Source organism: Hypomesus nipponensis, chromosome 16, assembly GCF_054491055.1.
Source record: "Hypomesus nipponensis isolate SF chromosome 16, ASM5449105v1, whole genome shotgun sequence".
Taxonomy (NCBI): Eukaryota; Metazoa; Chordata; class Actinopteri; order Osmeriformes; family Osmeridae; genus Hypomesus; species Hypomesus nipponensis.
Window position 1 is genome coordinate 7467412 of NC_140376.1, and position 23396 is coordinate 7490807.

A 23396-nucleotide genomic window follows, 5' to 3' on the forward strand; every position below is an offset into this window, starting at 1 on the left:
GCAGGACGTTCAGACATGACCAATAACTTCCCCTTAATGGCCATGAACACACTCCTGTTAGTCAGCTCTCCTGTCATCTCTGCGAAATAAACACACTCCATTGCAGCGGCCTAAACCCAGGAAAGGAAGCGTGAACATATGGTCTGGCTTGTGTCGTTGTAGCGGTGGGTTCCACGTCAGCCTCGGCGTCACTCAACGCACCGACTCTCGATGCTAAAAATAGCGTTCTAATGTGTCTGTGCTGTGCATGTCAAAGAGAGTCCTTCGCGTGCAAATGTGACACACAAGAGTATTACGGTTATATTTGAGTTGGATCCTCCTCGCACTGCCCCTGCAGAATGTGTCACTGCGATATTTGATACACACCCTGCAACCACAGTCAGGGCTGTCTGTCTACTGACTACCTGTGTAGCATGTGTAGCATGTGTTGCAGTTAATCTGTTTATTTATGGTCAATTGAAGGCAAATGAGCCTGTGCTGTTAGGACACTACCTGGTGGGGTGACAGGCCTCTGCTAATCCCAGAGAATCCCAGCTCCCTCCCCCCCCCCCCTACCCGACATGTCAATCACCCAGGTCAACATCCTGTCCTCAGTTTCTCCACTAAAACCGGGTGTCGTAAGACACACCTCGCCCAGGTGTGAGTGTGTTTGTGTCTGTGTGTGTGTGTGTGTGCGTGTATGTGTGTAGCTGAGAAGCCGGGCGGGGTGAAACCCAGTCCTCTGATGAAAGACATGATTGAGCAAACAGATTTTTGTTGAATTGTAATCTATGGAAGGCAGACAGGTAAAAACACCCAAGACTAACTAAACCTTGAATAAATAATCCATACCTACACTATAAAAAAGAAGTCCTAACCTATACAAAGTGCTATGGTTCTGGACAATTTGTATAACATAAGTATGACAGGTGAAGCCCCCTGTTACTGGTCTAGGTTTGGTGTGTGTGTCTGAGTCTGTGTGTACTTGCAGGAGAGAGTGTGTTAGAGGTAGCCCACAGTGAGAGTAGATAGTAATCTTTAATCAACCTGCCATCTGCTCCTGGATAACCAGGAGGACTTAGCAGCACACACACACACACACACACACACACACACACACACACTCTCATGCACTGCACGCACACACAAACACAAACAGACGCTTCTATATTTTAACGTATTGTATAACACCCCTTCCAAGGGTTCACATAAACGATAAACTGATCAATCTTCTGCTGTTTCTGTCCAGTCACTGAAATCTTCTCTCACAAGGGGGTTCCCTCCCAGCCCTGAGTGCCCTCTCAGCTGTTTGGAGGTGGGAGGGTGGGGGGGGGCATGTCCCAGATGGGACAATCCCACCAGCGAGGAGGGTAGGTGTAGGGGTTGGTGCTGAGTAGGCTGTGATTGTCAGTGTGTGTGTGGTGTGTGTGTGTGTGTATTTTGTGTGTGGTGTGTGTGAGGGGTGGTGCTGGTGGGGGTGTAACAGGGCAGACTGCCAGCTGCCAGCCCCCCTCCTCTCCTCTATTAATTAGCAGAGACCGGGGGAGGGGCTGTGTTGACTGGCTGGAACCTGGAGAGCAGGGATGGGGAGGTGCTGGACGGGAGGTTGGTGGAGGAGAGCAGGGATGGGGAGGTGGAGGATGGAATGGTTTGGGGAGGGTGTTGGGGTGGATTGGGTAGGTTTAGGGAGGGTGGGATGGCGGAGGTTGGGGCAGGGTGGGGGGTGTGTTAAGGGAGGGAGGGTGAGGGTGAAGGGTGTGTTGGGGAGAGAGTCTAAGGTTTACCATCTTTCCTTTTTCTGGCCTGGGAAGAATATGACACTTTCACATCAACACATGTAAACACACACATGTACACACACACACACACATGTACACACACACACATGTACACACACACACACAGATTCTCACATAACACGTCTGCTTTGACTCAATCCCCATGATTATAGAAAATTAAATTAGAGAGACAGTGTGTGAGTGTTTCTTACATTGTACATTGGCAGAACCAGCTCCTCGTTTTCGACAAAAGTGCACCAGCTGAGGTCAAAGGTCACCCATGACAGGTGCCGCTAACCTCCCGATGCACTGTTTGTTTGTGTGTGTGTTTGTGCGCGTGCGTGAGTGTGTGAGGTTGCGGGTTTTTGCGCACGAGTGTGTGCTTGTTCGTGAGAGTGTTTGTGTGCATTTGTGAGCGAGAACGTGTGCATGTCTGTGTGTGTGTGTGTGTGTGGGGGTGGGGTGGGGGGGGGAGGGACTGAGAAGACGCCTGTTCTTTGTCATTGAGATGTGCGCAGAAACTGATTTCTATTTCCCCTAGTAATCAGTCCAGCTGTGATACAAGCCAGTTGGGTTCTCTGTACATTTGTAGGTGTGTGTGTGTGTATTTAGGTGTGTGTGTGTGTAAGAGAAAGGGAGGGAGAGAGGGGGAGAAACAGTAGCTCCATGTGTGTGTGTGTGTGTGTGTGTGTGTGTGTGTGTGTGTAAGAGAAAGGGAGAGAAGGGGGGAAACAGTAGCTCCACGTGTGTGTAGGTCTGTGTATGTTCGTGTGTGTGTGGTGTGCATGTGTGTGTGAGAGAGATAGAGAGAGAGGGAGATGGGGGGAGGGAGACAGTAGCTCTGCCTGGTCAGCTTATGCTCCACACACCAGAGGGGTCGAGACTCTATAATGCATTATTAGTAATACATCTGCTAACTTGAAGCCATGCTCATAAACACACGCAGAAGTGCACACGCACACATGTTCACTACACACAGAGACACAACCCCCCCCCCCCACACACACACACACACATGTATGGTCATGCACACAAACAAACACACTCTGATGCAATTTACGAGCAACATCAACATACACAGTTGTGTGGCAGGCTGTTCTGGAATAAGACAGGCCTAAATGCATGTCCCTGTGCATTCTGTGGACCGGTTCCTCTGCTTGGTGGGTTATGGTGTGTCGTGGTATGTTATGGTAAGCTTGGTACGTTGTGCGTTTGATTAACATTTACATTTGATTCATCAGAGGATTTTATCCACGGCAACATACAGATACTGTGCATAGTGCTCTTTGTTTGTGTGTGCCATGTTTGTGTGTACTGTTTTCTCTGTTTATGTGTTGTGTGTTCTGTGTTGTGTGTACTGTGTCGTCGTCCTGTCTGGCTGCCAGTTCCATCTGTTGTTAATCATGACTGCCCTCTAGTGTTTATCTTTAAAAATTACATGTCTTTGGGGGATTATCAGTAAACCATGTCTACTTCAGTTGGCACATTTAAAACATATGTACTGCTTCTAAACAAGACTCTGTAGCAATGTTGTTCATCTCATAATCACATTTGAGCCTGTCTGTTTTGGATTAGTTTGAGAGGGTCTTGAATCAAAGATGTTCTAGAGTTGGAGGCCATGCAGTGTGACCCTTAGGCCAGAAGAGGGGGCTCTCCACTTTCAGAACAGTCACCGTGTCTTCAGTGTTGAACGTGTTAAAATGCTTGTTTGTTCTTTGGCAACAAAACACGAACTCAAAGTGTACTAAATATATACTAAGTATACTCCAGTATACTATAACATACTGAACTGGGTATTGGTGTCTGTGTTCGTCTGTTGACAGTACAGGCTACCTCAGGTAACATCAGTGAGTCCACTTCAGCACAGGCCCTTTGTTGCATATCATCACTTTTCTCTCTCCCACTTGTCGTCCAGATTTTTCTAACCCTAACCCTACCGTCATTAAAGAACAATAAAGGCAGAAATGCCACCAAAAGACAACTTAAGAACATGTATTTTGTGCCGGAGACTTTAGAACAGTAGTGTATGTTTTCTCTTGATAATTGCCACATTCTCTCTCTCTTCCACCATTTTTCTTCCCCTATCTGAGTGAGCCGAGCTGCACTTTCCTGCGACCACGACAACAAACGGTGTTTACCTCAGTGTGCTCCAGCCGGACCCACCGCAAAGTCACCGTTTACACGACAAACCGTCTGTCTCCACAGACGTGCGTCCGGTGTGAACGCTCTCCTCGCTTCACGTGGCCCCTTCACGTGTCCCCTCCCTGGGGTGCCGTGTCATGTATGACACACGCCTGCTGCGTGGGTGCAGCTGTGCGTTCCTCAAGGGTGCGATGGGCCACACCCAGGCCACTGCTGAACACCCACAGGGCCAACCGCCATCTAGCTACATTTTATTTTCATTAAGATCAGTTTTTTGGGCTTTTTCGATGCTTTTTTTGGAGTGTTTTAAGAGACATGTGACGGGAAAGGCAGGGAGAGAGAGAGAGGTCAATGAGAGAGAGAGGAGCGCCCCAATGTTATTGTTTTTAATCACAATGTCTCGTCTGTATTGTTCTGTAGTGTATTGCACTGATTTTTTGTTGATATCTTCATGCCCAGGGACTACAGATGTTACTGTAGTTGGCTTAATGTAGCTAACTCTAGCCCAACTGTTGTGCTGTGCATGGCCCAACTGTCTCTCTCTTCCTCTCTCTCTCTCCTTCTTTTTCTCTCTCTTTCCCCTTTTTCTTTCTTTCTTCCTTTCTTTCTTTCTTTCTTTCTTTCTTTCTTTCTTCTCTCTCTCTCTCTCTCTCTCTCTCTCTCTCTCTCTCTCTCTCTCTCTCTCTCTCTCTCTCTCTCTCTCTCTCTCTCTCTCTCTCTCTCTCTCTCTCTCTCTCTCTCTCTCTCTCTCTCTCTCTCTCTCTCTCTCTCTCTCTCTCTCTCTCTCTCTCTCTCTCTCTCTCTCTCTCTCTCTCTCTCTCTCTCTCTCTCTCTCTCTCTCTCTCTCTCTCTCTCTCTCTCTCTCTCTCTTTCTGACAGGCGGTGTTTACAGTACACATACTCAGCCTGGAGCTCTGGTTCTACAGTTTCAGCTCGACCAGCGTCTGGGGCGTCGCTGTGTGGGATTCTCCGTCTGTGTTTACATCTGCCGTCCCCCCCGGGGGACTCGGGCTCTGCCGCCATGCTGCCTTCTCGCTGGGGAGGGAGAGGGAGTCGGGACGCCGACACGAGGCCCTCTTATTGGATGATAAGAGGAAGTCGGACACTGACATGACGCTCTCCGTGCTCTCTGCCTCTCTTCATCTGGCTCCAATTGTGGCTTTTGGTCTTCTTACTTTCCAGGGTTTCCAGAGGAGAGAGGGAGGGTGGGAGAGGGAGAGAGGGATGAATGAAGAGAGAGAAAGAGAGAAGGGAGAGAGAAAGAGAGAGAAAGAGAGAAACAGAGAAAGGGGTAAAAAGAGAGAGAGAGATGGAAAGAGAGAGATAGGGATGCAGAGAAAGAGAGAGAGAGGGAGAGAGAGAAAGAGAGAGAGAGAGAGAGAGAGAGAGAGAGAGAGACAGGGATGCAGAGAAAGAGAGAGAGGGTGGGAGGAAGGGAAAGAGACAGGCAGTGGCTAAACTAAATTTAGAAACTAACCACTCTTGTGACCAGACTGTCCAGTGATGGTTATCTGGGTTTATCTCTGCATCTGGGAGTGCTTCTGAGATGCCACACAAACTCTGAGGCAAAGCTTGGATGAGAAACCTGCCTATTAGCAGGATCTGTTACCAACACACAACATGCTAACACAGGAAGTATGCAACTAACATGCTCACACACAGGAAGAATGTTACTAGCATGCTAGCATACACCAAGTAACCTTCTAACGGGATGTATATAACTAGCTGGCTAACTCAGGAAGGATGCTACTCCACTGCACGCTGGAGTGAAGTGAGAACTCAGTAAAAGAGCAGAGTTATCAGGTTTGTTTAACTTCTGTAGAGTTTCTCCAGAAGTCCTCATTTGGATCCCTTCAAAGCTGAGGCACAGCTCCAGCACCAGCTCGCCCACATTCCTCCCCTCCACTGTCATCCTCCCTTTTTGTACCTTGACCTGAGACCTTTCCCTCTCTCGCCTCCAGTCAGCAGAGATGACTCCATTCAGCTGAGCCAGCGATGGTGTGTTACCGCCTCCAGCCACCAGGGGGAGCCCCAGAGCTCAGGGCACTCTGGATTTTGCCGACCCAACTCTTAGCTTGTAAGCCACTGACATTTTTTCCTATTTTCATGATTGAATGTTTTAAATGTGCTAAAAAAGGGAAAAACGCCATCTTGTCTGTGGATCCAACTTCTCTACAGGGCAAACCAGGCTCTCCAACCATCTCCAGATATGGGCTAGTCCCTCTCACAACATGTAGCCAGTCAGCGCTGAGGTACTGTGTCCACAATGTCATTGAGAGGAATGGCTGTGTCCATTCAGGGAGGCCAGGGTCAGAGGTCAGCCTTTGTCTCGTGTGCCCCTGCATTTCCACCTCTCACAGAACATGACAACATGACAACAGGAAAGGGAAATCGTAAATGGCGGGGCTTGTTTACAGAATGTCCGTTGCCATGGCCCATCACACACACACGCGCACGCACACATGCTCACACACACACACATACACAAACACACATGCATTCCAGTCTGATAAGATAAGACATTCCTCCTCAGCATTAATGTCTTAGGGAGGGATGAGAATGTGTGAGGACCACGAGAGAGAAGCAGCGACTGCGCACAGCATTACAACACACACACTATATCACTCACTCAGACACACACCTCACACAGACTCACTCACCCCACACACACACACACAAACACCCTCACACATACATACACACGCACACACTCACCTCCCATCACACACACACACACACTGCAAATAGACAAGGGTCAGAGCAGAACAATGACACCCAGAGAGCAGTTATCTCCCAGCCTGACAGACAGACTAGCCCAGTCCCCGGGAGGCCTACCATAGAAGAAGAGACACAGACTACACATTGTGAATACAGTGTAATGTGCATATAAAACCCAGCAGAAACTGCCAAGATGGACGCCAGAACAGATTACAGCCCTAACAGCGTTCTCATTTATCCGCTGACTCGTCACACAGATGGAACACCAGCCATTGTAACACTGTGAAATGTGATTTCTCGGTCCTGGACGTAGAAATATGTCTGTTTCCAGTTGGTGTGTGCTACAATGAGATATGTCTCTTTTTTCCAGGTTGGAGAAAACTGCGGCTGTGTTTTCCACCTCCTTCCCCCCTTCCTCCCCCCTCCTTCTCCACCACCTTCCACCCCTCCTTCCCCACCACCTCCTCCCCCTCCTCCTCCTTCCTTCACCTCGTCCTTCTCCCCCTCCTCCTCCTTCCTTCACCTCCTCCCCTCCTTTCTCCTCCCGCCCCTCCTCCTGGGCTAAACTGTCCCCAGTGTGGATACACTTTCAAGACTTTGGCATGTAAATAGCTGAAGTGTGTGTGTGCGTGCATGTGTGCGAGTTTACGCGTTTGCGTGCACATGTGAGCGTGTGTGAATAACTGAGGTGTGAGTAAGTGTGTGTGGGGGCGCCCCCGCATGTGGGTGTGTGTGAGTCTGTGTGTAAGGCCTGTGTGTGTGTCTGTCTGTCCATCCCTTGAGTGGATTCATTTTCACAGCTCCGCAGAGTGGCTGTGAGCAGATTGAATTTGGCATCTATTTTAATCTCAGAAACATGAGAACCAGGCCTGTCTAATCACTGCCCGGCCCATCAAACACTGCTATTGTGGGATTTACACGTCTACCACTGGGGATGCTGTCAGTGTGTGTGTGTGTGTGTGTGTGTGTGTGTGTGTGCACACTGATCTGTGTGGTGTGTGTGCACACGTGGATCTTAACGTGTGTGTGTGTGTGTGCACACTGATCTGTGTGGTGTGTGTGCACACGTGGATCTTAACGTGTGTGTGTGTGTGTGTTTGAAATAAGGTTCAGAATTCCGCACAGTGACAGCTGAATGAGGGAGCAGTCTGAAGAAGACCCACCAACTGTGTCTGAAAGTCTGTCTGTAAAACTAATCTAAGTATAGTTGCAAGCAGCAATGGCCGAGTCCTGCTCATGATTACAGATCGTTTCAAAATTGACATGGTAGCGAAATGCATTCCACAGATGCATACAACATGTCAAGGCATTTAGATCAATGGGCGATTTGAAGTTCATTTTTGTAGTTCATTGTACATGAGCACACATCATGCGGACATTATGGGTTCTTGATACTTTTTTCTTCCCCGTGAGCAAAGAATCATGCATACCAACATTCAGATTATTTTGGCCTGATGGGGTCAAAATGCCATCGATTTGAAAATGACAAGTTTGAGACGTGGTCCATTGCACCACCCATGCTTTCTTAGAAGTGTAAGATAAGAGAAGTAACAATAACAATACCAACTAACAATACCAATAGGTTTCCTCCTGATGGAGGGGACAGTGTCCACAAGGCTGACATTTTGTCCAGATGCAATGTCAAATGAATGGCCGTGTCCAGAACAACCTTTATTTATCAAGCACATTTAACACAATACAAATTGATCCAAAGTGCTGTACATAATGCATAGCAAAACTACGCTATAAAACAACAATTAAACGTTTTGAAAAGCTAAAGAATAAATATCTTTTTAGAGAAGATTTAAAAATATCCAATGAAGGAGCAGACCTCACATGATAAAGGAGAGCATTCCAAAGCTTTGGCAGAAGGCTGACATTTTGTCCAGATGCAATATCAAATGAATGGGCAGTGTCCGAAGGCTGACATTTTGTCAAGATGCAATTTCAACTGAGTGGGCAGTGCTATGCTGTGTCAGGCTCATGCTTTCTTAGGGTAACTGTAGTCCTTAGTTCCATTGTGCCAAAGAAGAGGAAAAAATGACCAAGCTGTGTTTTGTTGATTATACTTTATAGTTCTGGAGAAGAACACATTCTGTGTCTGTTAGCAGTAGTATTAGTTGTGGCCAAACAAGCCATTTTTTTACGGCACAATAAATCTCTCTTACTCCTCACCAGTGACGTGCGCAAAACACAAGCCTACCTGCCTACGTTTTTCTTAGCGCCTGATAACGTCTTTAAGATCGCCGAGAACCACACACGCCGCTAGATGGCAATGTTGTACCGAGTCCGTTGGGGCCCCACACAGACGTAAAGTATTGATACCTTCACGTAATGCAGGTCATAGCAAGATTATGCAAATCCACCTTTTAAAATATGAGTTTACTTAAATGTATTGTCACGATATAAACGGTGTGGTTTAGGCTGTTTGTGTTTAAAGCATAACTTCACATGAGACAGTGCGCGTTCCTGTTTGTTTCTCAAGGTCAGATCAACCTTGTTCTCCACCGTTCATCTTACGGGCCTTCTCATCTTTCAACACCTCTGCTCTGGCGTAAAAAGCGAAGGAGGGGGGCTGACAGGCAGGGAGGGATAACGGGGCAGAAGGCGGTTTCAGACAGGGTTCAGGCAACTGCGACCTCAAGCACGGTTAACAGAGCCAGCAGCGGCATCTCCTCAAACCGTGAGCTATCTCAGCAGTGCGGTGCGGAGCCCTCATCACCCAGTCTCTCGTTCAGCGTCAATGACACCACCAATAGACCTCAGTTAATGGCGTTCATCTTGGATAAATATTGACTTCCCTGGGTTACGGCCGGGGGAACAGACAAAAGCGTTCATGTCCCGAATGCTGTTTCGTGTTTTGACACCTTTAGAGAGGTCGTTCCTGTGCATAAAACAGACATAGATCCCGTTATGAGCACAACCTCTGCCCGTAGGCAATTAAAACTGTTTACCACAACCCCCCCCCCCCCCCCTACTCCTTCTCCAACACACACAAAATCCAGGCAAAGACAAAAAAAATACGAATCAAAATGTACCTTTCACCCAGCTGTCTGTGATCAAACCTGCCCACACACATGTAGCCCGGAGGGGTGCGTGACAGCAAGGGCGCTTCTGCTCAGGGTGATAGTTTCCTGAGCGCATGACGGAGGGAACGGCTCCCAACAAGAGAAGCGCGAGGGGGATCCCCGCTCTTAAAATAACAGAGGCAGACACGAAGATGTATTTGTCGGTTCAGAGACACAGACCCGCCGTATTCAGACATGTTTGCATCATGTAATTGTAGCGTTAGTTTCGTTAATTAAAAAAACCCACATTCCGAATAAAAGTCTGAGAAACTTAAATGTGATCATTTTGTGAATTCGTGCCAAGCATGTCTTGTCATACATTCGTTCATCATACCATTTTAAATAAATACAATTTTAAGTAAATAAAGTAATTAAAATGGGGTTTCCATTCATAAAGTGATGTTATTTCAAGGCCGTGCGTGTGATAGGTCTGCAGTTGATTCTGGCCAGCCACTGGTTGGTTTTGTGTGCGCTGGGGCTGTAATCTCCTGAAGGAGTGGGCTGGTTCTTGGAGTCTCCTCTAGGCAGAACGCAGGGGAGAAGTTCGCACCAGTTCAGTTTTGCTCTCAGTCAGTCTCAATAGCAGCCGCGCGCCAGGGGAGGCACGCGCAGCTAGAACTCAGGATACCCACTCTGTCTCGAGACGAGCTAAACCTTTTCAGAAGTACCGCACGCACCCCAGATCTAATCCTATTGCCAACACACCAGAACCGAAATAAGGAATCTACTGGACTCCAGAAAGGGACAACTTCATTGATTTTGAAAGTGCCCAAAGTCCCGTTTTCTTTTTTGTGTTCTCCGGGCTTCGGTCCGTTTGAATCCCATCCTCCAGAAGACACAAGTTTCAAACTCATTTCAACATTCATTGATTTTAAAGGTAAGAAGACTTTTACATTTTTACACGAAATTAGTTTCGTAAACTAAATGTGTCTGACTTGTCACTTACACACTTCACAAACTTATTTCAAAACACGATAAGTGACCACTTTATAAACATATCGGAGTTTAAAAACTGAGTTTTTTATACGAGTGCTGTAAGATGGTTTGTGAAGTGCTTTTGTAGATAGCTTTGCAGACAGAGAGGTCCTTAAATATAAAGACAGCCTTTTGGAATAAAAGGCGACTGCCTTTGAAACGCCTTCCAGATAGCAGGGGATGAGGTTTTGTGGTTTACAACTCCGGGAAGTTAAGGGTTTCAAACACATTTCAGTCAAGCCCGGGCTAGCGTGCTCTTTTAATCTGTTTCGTAGTTCGGCTGTATTTCACGGGGCACGATGAATGTCGCGTAAAACGGATGCACTTTTGCTTGAGGTTGAAAAGGACACGCGGAAGGCAGCGTCCGCAGGCTCTTGGTCTGGGGCTGAAATTCCGTGCTTTGTGCTCGTCACCGGGTTCCCATGCTCTCCGGGGTGACGGAGCGCCCTCAAAAGACGCCAGACGCAATTCATCAATATGCGTTCTCGCCCCTTTCTACGGTGCTCTGCACAAACTACGTTCGCTACATTGGTCCTTTTCATTGCGTTCCTGCCAATATAAAATGCTCCCAAGGGGGTAACTGTTTTGGAGCACCAGTGTTGGTGGGTCATTTCCTGTGTGGAAAGTGGATGAATGCACCTGCGAGAACCGTTATCTTCGGCAGTTCATCGATAGCCCAGGGACTCTGGACACACTTTAATCCTCATGGGTTGGAAAGCAAAGTATTCATTTGAGCTTTTCAGCCTTCCTCTTCAGATACGTTTGTTAAGACTACGAAAAATAAGTGTTTAATTCAGTGCTTGGTTAAATAATACTTGGTTAGATCATTCGAAAATTGTGATTTCCAGTGTTATGGAATATCTGATGCTTTTGATGAAAAAGGAAATTCAGGCCTATTCAGTTGAAATGTTTGGGAACCAATAGTTTAATCATTTAAGATATTCTCTGACCGGGGAACGACGGCGGTACTGTTACGCTTTCTTTCCCCTCGTCCGTCCCGTTGCAAGACTCCTGTTTTTCCGTTTCTGTCTCCGTGGGGTTAGGAGCTTCACAATGAGAGACAGACTGAGAATGGGAATTTGAATAACTGTATTTTATCGGGAGAGTGAAGCCCCACTGCCTGCCGTAGGCTACTTTCTAAGGAGAATGAACCATGAACAAAAAGTCTTAAAATGGGAAGGTCTTGTGTTGCATACCGTAACTAAACCGCCATTTGCATATGAACACCCCCGACTGAAAGAATTCCGCCAGTGTTGCCATAGCCATTATGCGTCCCGAGCGGTGACAGGCGGCCGTGTAGGTAGGCTACGGTCTTCCTCGAGTTGCCTTTGTCCAGTTCGGTGTCACTTCCAGAGTCGTTGGCGGAAATTAAGGACGTAGCAACAGGTTTTTACACCCTCGTTTAAATTATTCATCATAACCACACCCACTCCCAGGCCCTGGCGCATTCACAGCGCAAATCTACAATTATTCTCCCGTAGATAGCCTACAGGAGAGACGGCGGCCTCAGGCCCGTATATTCTGTGCCACCGAAGGGCCGCCCAGTGCGCTCACTGCCCGTAAAACAACATACAAAGTGATTGAGTCGTTTCACACGACATAGCTCCGGAGCTTGGGCTCCTTTATACGGCGTTTGGTCGGCGGGTGAACGACTTTCCCAGGGGGTATTTTGTGTGCTAATCGGTGTGATCTCCCCCTCCGCCGCCGCAGTGACAGCGATGAAGGGCACATCAGTCAAAGGTCCCACCCCCCACCTCTCATTTGAAAGACTCATTTGTAGTGCGGTAATAGCGGGTGCCCCCCGCGACCTGACCCGCTCTTCGGAGAAACATTCCTGGATGCGGCCTCGACCATAAAACCGAGAGGCGGAGACGGAAAATAGCGAGGCCCCCGTCTGTCCGCCGGTGTTGCGCCAGAACGTCTCTGCGGCCTGATGATGCGAGTAGTTGAGAGAGTCTTAACTGCGCGTGATGATTTGGATGGCATGGAGACAGAGTGAGAGTGATGATGTACACTTATACACATGCTCTGGATGAGAGGAATGTGATGGTGTGGGAACACACACACACACAGGCACACACGTACGCACACACACTCACACAGGCACTCAGACACACACGAACCCCTCCCCCCCACACACACATACACTCCATCACAGACTAAATTCCTACCCTTGGATGCGCTCCCCGAACCACAGTCTCTCTACCAATTCATTAATGAGCCGTTTGGCCGTCCAAGAGCACCAGACCTTCTGTGGTCTGGCCCTGGATACAGGACAGGGCTCTGGGCCCTGGTTTCATCTCAGGTTGTGAGCCCTGGGCGACCCCACCCCCCACCCCCCCCGCCACGGTTGACCCCCCCCCCCCGGTCAAACCCCCCCCCTCTCTCTTTCCCCTTGTGAGCTCTACCGTGACAGTGGTGATGGAGGCTTCCACAGCTGCAAGGCTACTGTAAATCAGCTCTGTGGAGAGAGAGAGGAGAGAGAGAGGGAAGGATAGAGAAGGAGAGGAGAGAGAGAGGGAAAGAGAGAAGGAGAGAGGGAGAGAGAGAGAGAGAGAAGGAGAGAGGAGAGAGAGAGGGAAAGAGAGAAGGAGAGAGGAGAGAGAGCGAGGAGAGAGAGAGAGAGAGACAACAGCAGTTAGTAAGAGAACAGTCAGAGTCTCTGGGCTCTCCGCCTGCCAGACGGCCAACAGGAGGAATCCAGAGTGTCTCTTTATTTGTGTTTGAAATGAAAGTGTCCTTTCTTCCTGGCAGGGCTGATAATGAGCACCATGTGGAAGCAGACAGGAGGTTAGCCGTCGTGACAGAACAGGAGGGAGGCTGGCCTGCCGTGTGTGCGTGTGTGTGTGTAGGGGGGGGGGAATAAACACATACCAGCTTATGTATACACATATGCACACGTGTAGGTAGATGTGAAGCACACCGAACCACATGCATGGACACACACACACATACACAGAGAAACATGCACGCACACATACAGACATACATTCACACACGGAAACAAACTCAGGTGTTCACAAAACATGCAGGCATGTTGTGATGTTGGACAGTGGGAAGGCAGGACTGCTGTGTGTGGGCATGGGTGTGTGTGTCTGAGTTCTTGTGTGTGTGTGTGTGTGTGTGTGTGATGAGGGGTAAAGTGCTCTGTGAAGCTGTCATGTTATCCATCACTCAGAAGGACTTGCATACATGCTCGACACATGCTAGTCATCAAGCTGCACTCTCTTTTCATACACTGGCTGCTGGAAAAGTAACTTACACACACACACACATACACTCAGTCACACACCCACGCACAGACACAGACACACACACGTAAACAAACCAACATACCGACCCTGGTCAAAGAAGCTGAGCCGCACGGACTAAGCAGGGCAGTTCATGCAGCGTAATGACCAGGCTATTGGCTTACGACACGGCCAATCAGGTGTGCAAAGCCTTTTCTCTCTCCCTTTCATCTTGTTAGTAATGGACTGATGGATGATTCTAATAGAAGTGATTGATGCTGTTTCAGAGATTGCCTCCATCTGGGTCGTGTGTTCGAGTGTCGTTCCCTTGGCTTGGTGTTGTGTGCATAGCTAATGTTCCACAGGACTGTAATGGCCGCCTGATTAGCGCTGTGCTAACGTTGTTGTTCTGTGGGGGAAGGGCCAGGGCCAAGACTCCCTCTGCAGCTACAATCCAAATAATAATAATGATGTGTTCATTTAGCTGATGCTTTTATCCCAAGCAACATGCATTTGAACCTGCAACCTCTTGATCTGAACTCAAATGCTTTGGGAGCCCCCAGACCACAACCCCAGCCCCCAACCACCAACCCCAGCCCCCAACCACCAACCCCAACACCGTTTTTTCCCCCCACAACCAAAAAGAATTTCAAAGTTTTGAACAAAGTCCACTCCGGAGTGAAACTGAAAACTAAATGAATATATAAATAAATAAAAAAAGAGGCAGCAAAACAAAGTTGACACGATTGTGGCCGGCCCTGCCTTCAAATTATCCTCCCCCAAATTACCATCATACATCCTCCCTCACTCTAATTAAACATTAGACTTTATTTGTTCCAGATGCAGTGTTTTGAAGTTTTATTTTGGTAAGGCCGCTTGCTGGTCTGAGAATGGGTCTGGCTCTTGGTCCCAGGACTGTGTTCAGCCTCCCAGCCTCCCGGCCTCCCAGCCTCAGGGGTAGAACAGGGGTAGTCCCAGCTCGCCATTTAATATGCAGGTGTCATTTTCCCGAGTCGGGCCATGCATGAGAGCTGAGTGTGGGACTGGGAGGGTGTCACTCTGGGGCGGCTGGTGTCCACGTGGCCGTGCGACAGGGCGCTGGTGTCCCTCTCTCTCTCCGCCTCTGGCGAGGAGCTGTCGTCCACGGAGATCGAGTACGGAGGTCGGGTGTCAGATGTTGGGCTGGAGTGCGTATCGAGTGCGTTTCTTACGCTGGAGGTCAGACACCCACACGCACACACACACACACACACACACACACACAAATACACGCACACACTGGATGGGTCGGTGTGACAACAGTCCCCTGATCAGAGAGAGTGCCCATATCTGATGACATCACCGCTGTTTGGGATTGGTGCAGCTGCAGGGGCCTGTGTGTGTGCGTGCTGCACCTACGTGTGTCTGTGTTCGTGTACCTGTGTGTGTGTGCGGAAGGCTGAATGTGTTTTTGTGTAGGTCTAGATGTGCGTGTCTATGTGTGTGCGTATGCCTGGACGCGTGTGTTTGCATGTGTGTGTGCTCGTTGGTGTCTGTACTGTACGCGTGTGTGTGTGTTATGAGCGTGTATGAGCGCGAAACCTGGTGTCGGATCGTCAAACCTGTCCGCGTATGTTTGTGTGCATTGCGTTTATGTGTGTGTGTGTGTGTGTGCAAGTGTGTTTGGAGACAGAGAGAACATCAGCTCAAAACAAGCCACCTCGTAGCTGCCCGGTGTATTAATAGAGTCATCTTTGTTCCGGCCGACACGCTTGTGAAGTGGAGAAAGACAAGCAGACAAGACGAGCCTGAGATAAGGATCTCCTCCAACCTCAAAGCGCCACTTAGAAGGCTCTCCTCCCCTTTCCTGCAAAGGCGGGGGTGAGGGAGGGGAGGGAGGGGAGGGAGGGGAGGGAGGGGAGGGAGGGTGGGTGGGTGGGGGGTAGACTCTGACAGCTGCTGTCACGCCTCCTCGCTGGTCTGTGTTTAAAGAGGAAGACGAAGCCGCAATGAAGATTCTCGTAGCGTGGAGACATGGCAGTCATAGACTCCTTTACTTCTACACCTACTATCAGTCTGAATGGAGGGAGGGAGGGAGGGGAGAGGGAGGGAGGGGAGAGGGAGGGAGGGAGGGGAGAGGGAAAGAAAAAAAAGGTTTGAGGGAGGTAGGAAGGTAGGCAGTGGGAGAGAGGAATAGATGGCGAGAGAGTGGGAGATGGGGAGGGTGGGTTTGGAGGAGAGAAGGAGAGAGGGTGAGAGGGAAGGAGGGAGGGAGGAAGGGGAAAGATGAAGCCATGTTTGTATGACAGGACGCCGAAACGGCCCAGAGATTATTCTGTATGAGCGTGTGTGAGAGCGAGAGAGATTAGCTGAATCCACTGGAAGAAAAGAGCATGATCAAGGGGTGGGAAAGACAGAGGGGATCGAGGGCAAGAAGCAGAGGGAGAGAGAGATAGAGGGAGAGAGAGAGAGAGAGAGAGAGAGAGAGAGAGAGAGAGGGAGAGGGAGGGAGGGAGAGAGAGAGAGAGAGAGAGAGAGAGAGAGGGAGAGAGAGAGAGAGAGAGAGAGAGAGAGAGAGGGAGGGAGGGAGGGAGGGAGGGAGGGAGGGAGGGAGGGAGGGAGAAAGAGAGCGTGAGAGGAGGAGGAGAGAGAGGTCATTAATAGGACACCTCTAGCTTGCAGTAAAAGACAGTAAAGTATCTGGCTAAGCCGCCATCATTAGCCTGATTAAATCACCAGGGATTTGACTTCCCCATCATGTGTAGCTGATGGGAGGGGATCAACAGGGGGAGGATATGGGATGGTTCCTAAGAGCTGCTGGTCTGAGGATGACCAGGGAGCTAGTTCCTCCACTCAGCTCACAGCTTCACCCTGATCACTGCCAAATCTCTCCCCCTCTCCTACTCCCCTCTCTACAACCCTCCTTCTCTCTTTCCAACCCTCCTCTCCCCCTCTCCACAACCCTCATTCCCTCCCTTCTACTCCCCCTCTCTCCCCTCCTCTCCCCTTCTCTTCTTTTGGCTCCATGTTACTGTGTGTGTGTTTCCGGATGAAACTATCTTGTGGGCTATGTGTGTTTACATGTGTATTCTAGGATTAGGCTTATTTGTAGAAGTGTGTGTGTGTGTGTAAAGTCTGTAGGCTGAATTGTGACAGTGTGTGTGTGTTATCTAGGCTGCATAGTGACGGTGGGTGTGTGCTCTGTGTTCCAGAATGAGGCTGTATTCAGGATCGCAGGCCTGGAGGCGGTCCCAGACCCAGACCCTGATCCTGGCCCCAGCCCTGGTCCTGGTCCTGGTCCTGGGGGCGGTGGCCCAGAAGCTTCCCACCCGGGACGAGGGTCTGTTCCAGATGCAGATCCGAGACAAGGCCCTTTTCCACGACTCCTCCGTCATTCCCGACGGAGCCGAGATCAGCGGATATCTGTTCAGGGACACGCCCAAAAGGTGAGAGAACACGACTTTTACAAACATGACCTTGACAAACACGACCCTTCATAAACACGATATTTACAGACATGACCTTTACAAATACAACCTTTTACAACCATGACCTTGACGAACACAACTCTTTATAAACACAATCTTTACAGACATGACCTTTACAAACACAACCCTTTATAAACACGATATTTACCGACATGACCTTTACAAACACAACCCTTTATACACACGATATTTACAGACATGACCTTTACAAACCCAACATTTATAGACACAACCTTTACAAACACAGCCTTTGCAAACAGATATTTACAAACAACACAAAACCTTAACAGCAACACAATCTTTACAAACACTGAGCGAGTAGGTTGTCCCCAGTCAGGCCCGATGAGAGTTGAGTGAGCATGTCCATTCATCATCTGGCTGCTTCCTGTAAGTGGACTGGTAAACAGGAACACACTGTATCATGTTTACAGATTCTGCAGAGGAATGCATAATAGATGAGAGAGTAATATCCATGTGAGCGGGTGTATGGACAGAGGCCAAGGCCAGTGTCTGGGTCTACAGCAAAGGTTCTGTAAATGTGGTGGTGGGGAGGCTGTCTGGGTCTAGGGATAGGGTTTGGGAGCTGGTGTTGGCCCCTCATGGCAGGGTGAGGGTGGAACCAGGGTTAGGATGGTGGAGCCAGGGTCATGAGGGTGGAGTCAGGGTCATGAGGGTGGAGTCAGGGTCATGAGGGTGGAGCCAGGGTCATGAGGGTGGAGCCAGGGTAATGATGGTGGAGCCAGGGTCATGAGGGTGGAGCCAGGGTCATGAGGGTGGAGTCAGGGTCATGAGGGTGGAGCCAGGGTCACGATGGCAGGGGGAAGGTGTAGCCCGGGCTTTTAACGAGGGGGTCTGGTCTTCACAGGTACTACTTTGTGGTGGAGGAGGACAACACGCCGCTGTCGGTGACAGTGACGCCGTGTGACGCCCCGCTGGAGTGGAAACTCACCCTGCAGGAGCTCCCAGAGGACGCCAGCGGAGAGGAATCAGGTACTCGGACACCCTGACCCACACCTTGACCTTGACCATAAACCGAACACTGAACACGACACCCAGCACTAAACACGATATGCAACACTGACCGCTGAACATAACACCAAACACAGTCTTGAAAGTGTCAAGTACCCCAAAACTAAATCAAGGATCAGAAGTGCTAACACTTCTAACAGTTCTAACAGTATTTCCAGTATTCAGACTCAAGGTTTAGGCTATAATTACCAGGCACAGTGCAAAGGAACCACATCTCAGCTACCAGGCCCGGTGCAACAATGATAACATCTCAACTACGGTGCCACAATAACGTCTTAATGATAGTGTTCCACCGTGCCTGATGACAGGAGTCTGTGAAGGAACCAAGGTTTGCTCTGCTGCTCTGGTCTTAGTTTCCACAGCTGAGAGGAACCGAGGACAGACACCCAGTCTACTGCCGACCATAGAACTCCTCCGGTAGACCAACAGTCTTTCTATGAGACGTGCTCGTTGTCTGAGGGAGAGAGCGGAGGTTCATAGCCTCAAATAGGGCTGGCACATTTTCACGAACCTTTCGTGAAGCTGTGTCATGAGCTGGGCTCCTAATTTAACCACACTTCTCAGTGTGATTGGATCAAGTGATTCGCCCTATCAAGTGATTGAACACATGACGTGATGCGCCATATCAAGTGATTCGCCATATCAACTGTTTCGCCATATCAAGTTACCTTTCAAATCAAGTGAACGAACCAGATTCCTGCAGGACATGCTCGGAGTGAGGACTCTGTAACAGAGCTTTCGCTCATTGGTTCAGAGAGAGAAATAGAGAGAGAGAGAGGAAGAGAGAGAGAGAGAGAAAAGAGAGAGCGAGCTCTGTAAACACAGAGACAGCCTAACCCTTCTGTCTGGCCGTCTGTGTGTCGCCCTCCCCCCTCAAGGTCTCGTCCGTGAGTGGATCTGTGAGCTTAACTCCAGCACCACGCCGTGCTCTCTGGTTGACAAACATAATATTATGGTTCCATGACCAGCAGAGGTTGGAGCTGGCCCTGGGCCGGCTCATGCAGAGGCTACAAGGGATGTCTTTGTAAACTCTGCTTGCTCGGAGAGGCCAGGTGAATACCTGCCTGTGATCTCCGTGGATGTTTGGAGAGAAAACATGGATGCCGACCGGTGAGGGGCTAATGGTCCGCGAGGCCCGGAGAGATTCACCATGACCCCATGACACATTAAAGAGGTTGTTCTTAGCACCTGTGGAAATTAGTTAACATCAGGTCCAAAATGAGAAAACACATTTTTCAAAACAAACCTCGTGGGGAGTGAGAGGGGAGGAATAAGGTTTGGTCGATGGAACAGTTTGATGTCCGTGTGGAGAGATGACGTGCGTGTGTGTGTTTGTTGGAGTGAGGTGATGTGTGCGTCCCTGTGTGTGCTTGGAGACAGCCGATGTTGTGTGTGCGCCCCTGTGTGTGTTGGCATTGGAATCGGCGTGTGTGCATATCCCCGTGTGTGCGTGTTGGCAGGCAACTGATGGCGTGTGTCTTTCCCGTGTGTGTGTCCCAGGTGAGCCTGAACCCCTGGACCAGCAGAAGCAGCGGCGGCAGCAGCAGGGCACGGTGGACGAGGGGGCGGAGCTCTTCTCCTACAAGGGCAACGACGTCGAGTCCTACGTGGCCACCAGCACGCCGTCCGGACTCTACCAGCTGGAGCTCCTCTCCACCGAGAAGGACAGCAACTTCAAGCTCTACGCCACCACCACCCCGGAGTCCGACCAGCCCTACCCCGAGCTGCCCTACGACCCCAGGGTGGACGTGACGGCCCTGGGCCGCACCACCGTCACCCTGGCCTGGAAGCCCACCCCCACGGGGCAGTCGATGGGCCAGCCGGTGCAGTACTGCGTCGTCATCAACAAGGAGCACAACTTCAAGAGCATGTGCGCGGCCGAGGCGAAGATCAACGCCGACGACGCCTTCATGATGGCGCCCAAACCCGGCCGGGACTTCAGCCCCTTCGACTTCGCCCACTTCGGCTTCCCCCCCCTCGACAACGACTTTGGCAAGGACCGGGGCCCCGCCAGCAACAAGATCTCCCGCTCCTTCCAAGCCAAGCCCAGGAACGCCGACATTGTCAAGGTGTGCATCGGCAACAAGAACATCTTCACCGTGTCCGACCTGAAGCCCGACACACAGTTCTACTTCGACGTGTTCGCCGTGAACGCCGCCACCAACACCAGCACGGCCTACGTGGGCACGTTCGCCCGCACCAAGGAGGAGGCGCGGCAGAAGACGGTGGAGCTGAAGGACGGCAAGGTCGCCGACGTCTTCGTCAAGCGGAAGGGCAGCAAGTTCCTGCGCTTCGCCCCCGTCTCCTCCCACCAGCGGGTGGCGCTCTTCGTCCACGCCTGCCTGGACGCCGTCCAGGTGCAGGTGCGCCGCGACGGCAAGCTCCTCCTCTCCCAGAACGTCGAGGGTGTCCGGCAGTTTCAGCTGCGCGGCAAGCCCAAGGCCAAGTACCTGATCCGCCTGCGAGGGAGCCGGAAGGGGGCGTCCACCCTGAAGGTCCTGGCCACCACCCGGCGCACCAGCAAGCAGCCGTTCCCCTCCCTGCCCGAGGACACCCGCATCAAGGCCTTCGACAAGCTGCGCACGTGCTCCTCCGCCACCGTGGCCTGGCTGGGGACGCAGGACCGCAACAAGTACTGCGTCTACCGCCGCGAGGTCGCCGACGGCTACGGCGAGGAGCAACGCCGCCGCGAGCAGAACCAGTGCGCCGGGCCGGAGACCCGCCGGAAGTCGGAGAAGGTCCTCTGCAAGTACTTCCACAGCGCCAACCTCCAGAAGGCGGTCACCACGGAAACCATCACGGGGCTGGAGGCGGGGAAGACGTACCTGTTAGACGTTTACGTGGTGGGGCACAGCGGGCACTCCGTCAAATACCAGAGCAAACTGGTGAAAACCAGGAGATACTGCTAAAAGACTCTGAATAAATCTATTATAATTAAATCTATATATATGAAAAAAAAAAAGTTTATTTAACTCGAAGTGATATTCTACTAAGGAGTGCATACAGACTGAGGCAGCCAGGGAGCCCGTGGCCCAGACTGAACTGTTCGTAGAGAGAGATATCAACCTGTATATTTATGTTTACATTTCGTTGTTGCGTGGCGAACGACCCTGTAGCCCGGCGAGTTCTGAGACCGCCGCCGCGATCTAGGCATCTCGGTGCCAACCCTCTAGACAGAGCTTCAGACAAGATCATTCTCAACCCCCCACCTCTGTGTTGTTGCTGCATGACATTTGCGTTGTATTGGTTTGTTCCTCCAGTTTCAATTCGCATTGACCCGCAGAGATCACAACCCTGTATAGTTCTCTCCCTGGATGTATACACGAAACGCTGAGGAGAGATTTAAATTATTTTATACTTTGTTTTGCCTCTTGTTGTTTCTTTTTGTTGTTGTCGTTGTTGTTTTTTTGGGGGGGGGGATTGATCGTGCGTTTTCTATTGGCTCTTTGCTGTTAGGAGGAAGATTTCCAGTTGTGGGAGGAGCTTAGCGTCCGTTGAGACATTCCTGTGTGTATCTCAGCCAGTGTAGGCCCTAGAGTCCGTCTGTAAATGTGTTGTGTGCTGAAGGCCTGTGTTGTCACTGTATCACTGTGTCTGTCACATGTACAGAGTTGTCCTGCCAATATTCATGTACATAAACACTAAATATAGACCCAGTAATCCCGGTGTCACCCAGGGTGTCGCGTTCTTCTCTCACACATCACACGATCAAAGCCAGAGGCCGCGCGTACGCAGCATTCCCAATATTGTGTTTATGGATTTTGCATTAAGCCCCGGTTACGTCCGCATCAGCAGAACTTGATCCCCGGCAGAAACGATTACGACATCCAAGAGCACACTCCCCCGGACAGCATCCTGATGAATAATTCAAACCAACGTATTTCAATCTCCTCGGACACCTGTTTGGTGGAAGACCGCTGTGAGGCTGAGTGCTTCTGCTAGCTAGACCTGCTGCAACATGATGATAATGGATTTATTTAGCAGATGGTTTGATCCAAAGCGATGTCAAGAGTGGGATTTGGGCCTGCCACATCTTGAGCTGTCGACAAAGGCTCCAACCACAGAGCTATACCCATCCCTGTTTGTGGGTACAAATCGGTGTCTGTAGGCCAGTGTGTGGGTGTGTCAAATGCCGTACCACTGAACTGTACCTATCCCTGTAGAAGAGTGTCTGTGTATGTGTGTGGATATAAGAGTGTGTGTGTGTGTGTGTGTCAAATTCTCTCCAACTGAGCTATGCGCACATCAGACACCTGATTTAGCTCTGTGGATCAGAGGTGACTGACTCACTATTTCAGCAGCACATATATCAACTGCAACAAGGCTCAGAGGAGAAACGCATGCATCTGCACACACACACACACACACACATTCACGCACATACGCACATCTACACGCACACAACCGCGCACACACACATACACGTTTACACACACGTGCATTGACACACACGTCCACACACGTCTGCACACACACACATTTACAAATACACGTCCACACACACACTCAGGAGAGACAGGGGAGCTGTCCTCTGGTTGGACCCTGGCTAACCAGCTGCTGCTTGTGAATCTCCAGGTTTTTCCACCTCCACCTCCTCCCCTCTCCTGTCTCCTGCTAGCCCTGCTCCATCCAGCAGCCCAGCCCAGCCGTCCGTCCCAGCCTAGGGCAGCTCAGCCCGGCTCACCTGGAGCCGGTTACCCTGCGTGGGACGGGGAGGAGTCCCAGAGACACAGAGAGCTGGGGGAATGCCCTGCGTAGCCCTGGGTAGCCCTGCGTAGCCCTGCATGGCCCCGGGTAGCCCTGCGTAGCCCTGGGTAGCCCTGCATGGCCCCGGGTAGCCCTGCGTAGCCCTGGGTAGCCCTGCATGGCCCCGGGTAGCCCTGCATGGCCCCAGGTAGCCCTGCGTATCCCCGGGTAGCCCTGCATGGCCCCGGGTAGCCCTGCTTGGCCCCCGGTAGCCCTGCGTAGCCCTGGGTAGCCCTGCATGGCCCCGGGTAGCCCTGCGTAGCC

At 50.5% G+C, this 23396-nt stretch overlaps 1 protein-coding gene across 1 annotated transcript; it reads left to right on the forward strand.

Annotated features, from left to right (window-relative positions):
• Positions 1–10264: 10264 nt before the first annotated feature.
• ndnf (neuron-derived neurotrophic factor) lies at positions 10265–22046 on the forward strand. Its single transcript, XM_084676085.1, has 4 exons — positions 10265–10562; positions 17082–17315; positions 18223–18347; positions 19887–22046. Exons 2-4 carry the CDS (start codon positions 17083–17085, stop codon positions 21293–21295), a joined length of 1767 nt encoding a protein of 588 aa, XP_084532211.1. The 5' UTR covers positions 10265–10562; position 17082; the 3' UTR covers positions 21296–22046.
• Positions 22047–23396: the final 1350 nt, after the last annotated feature.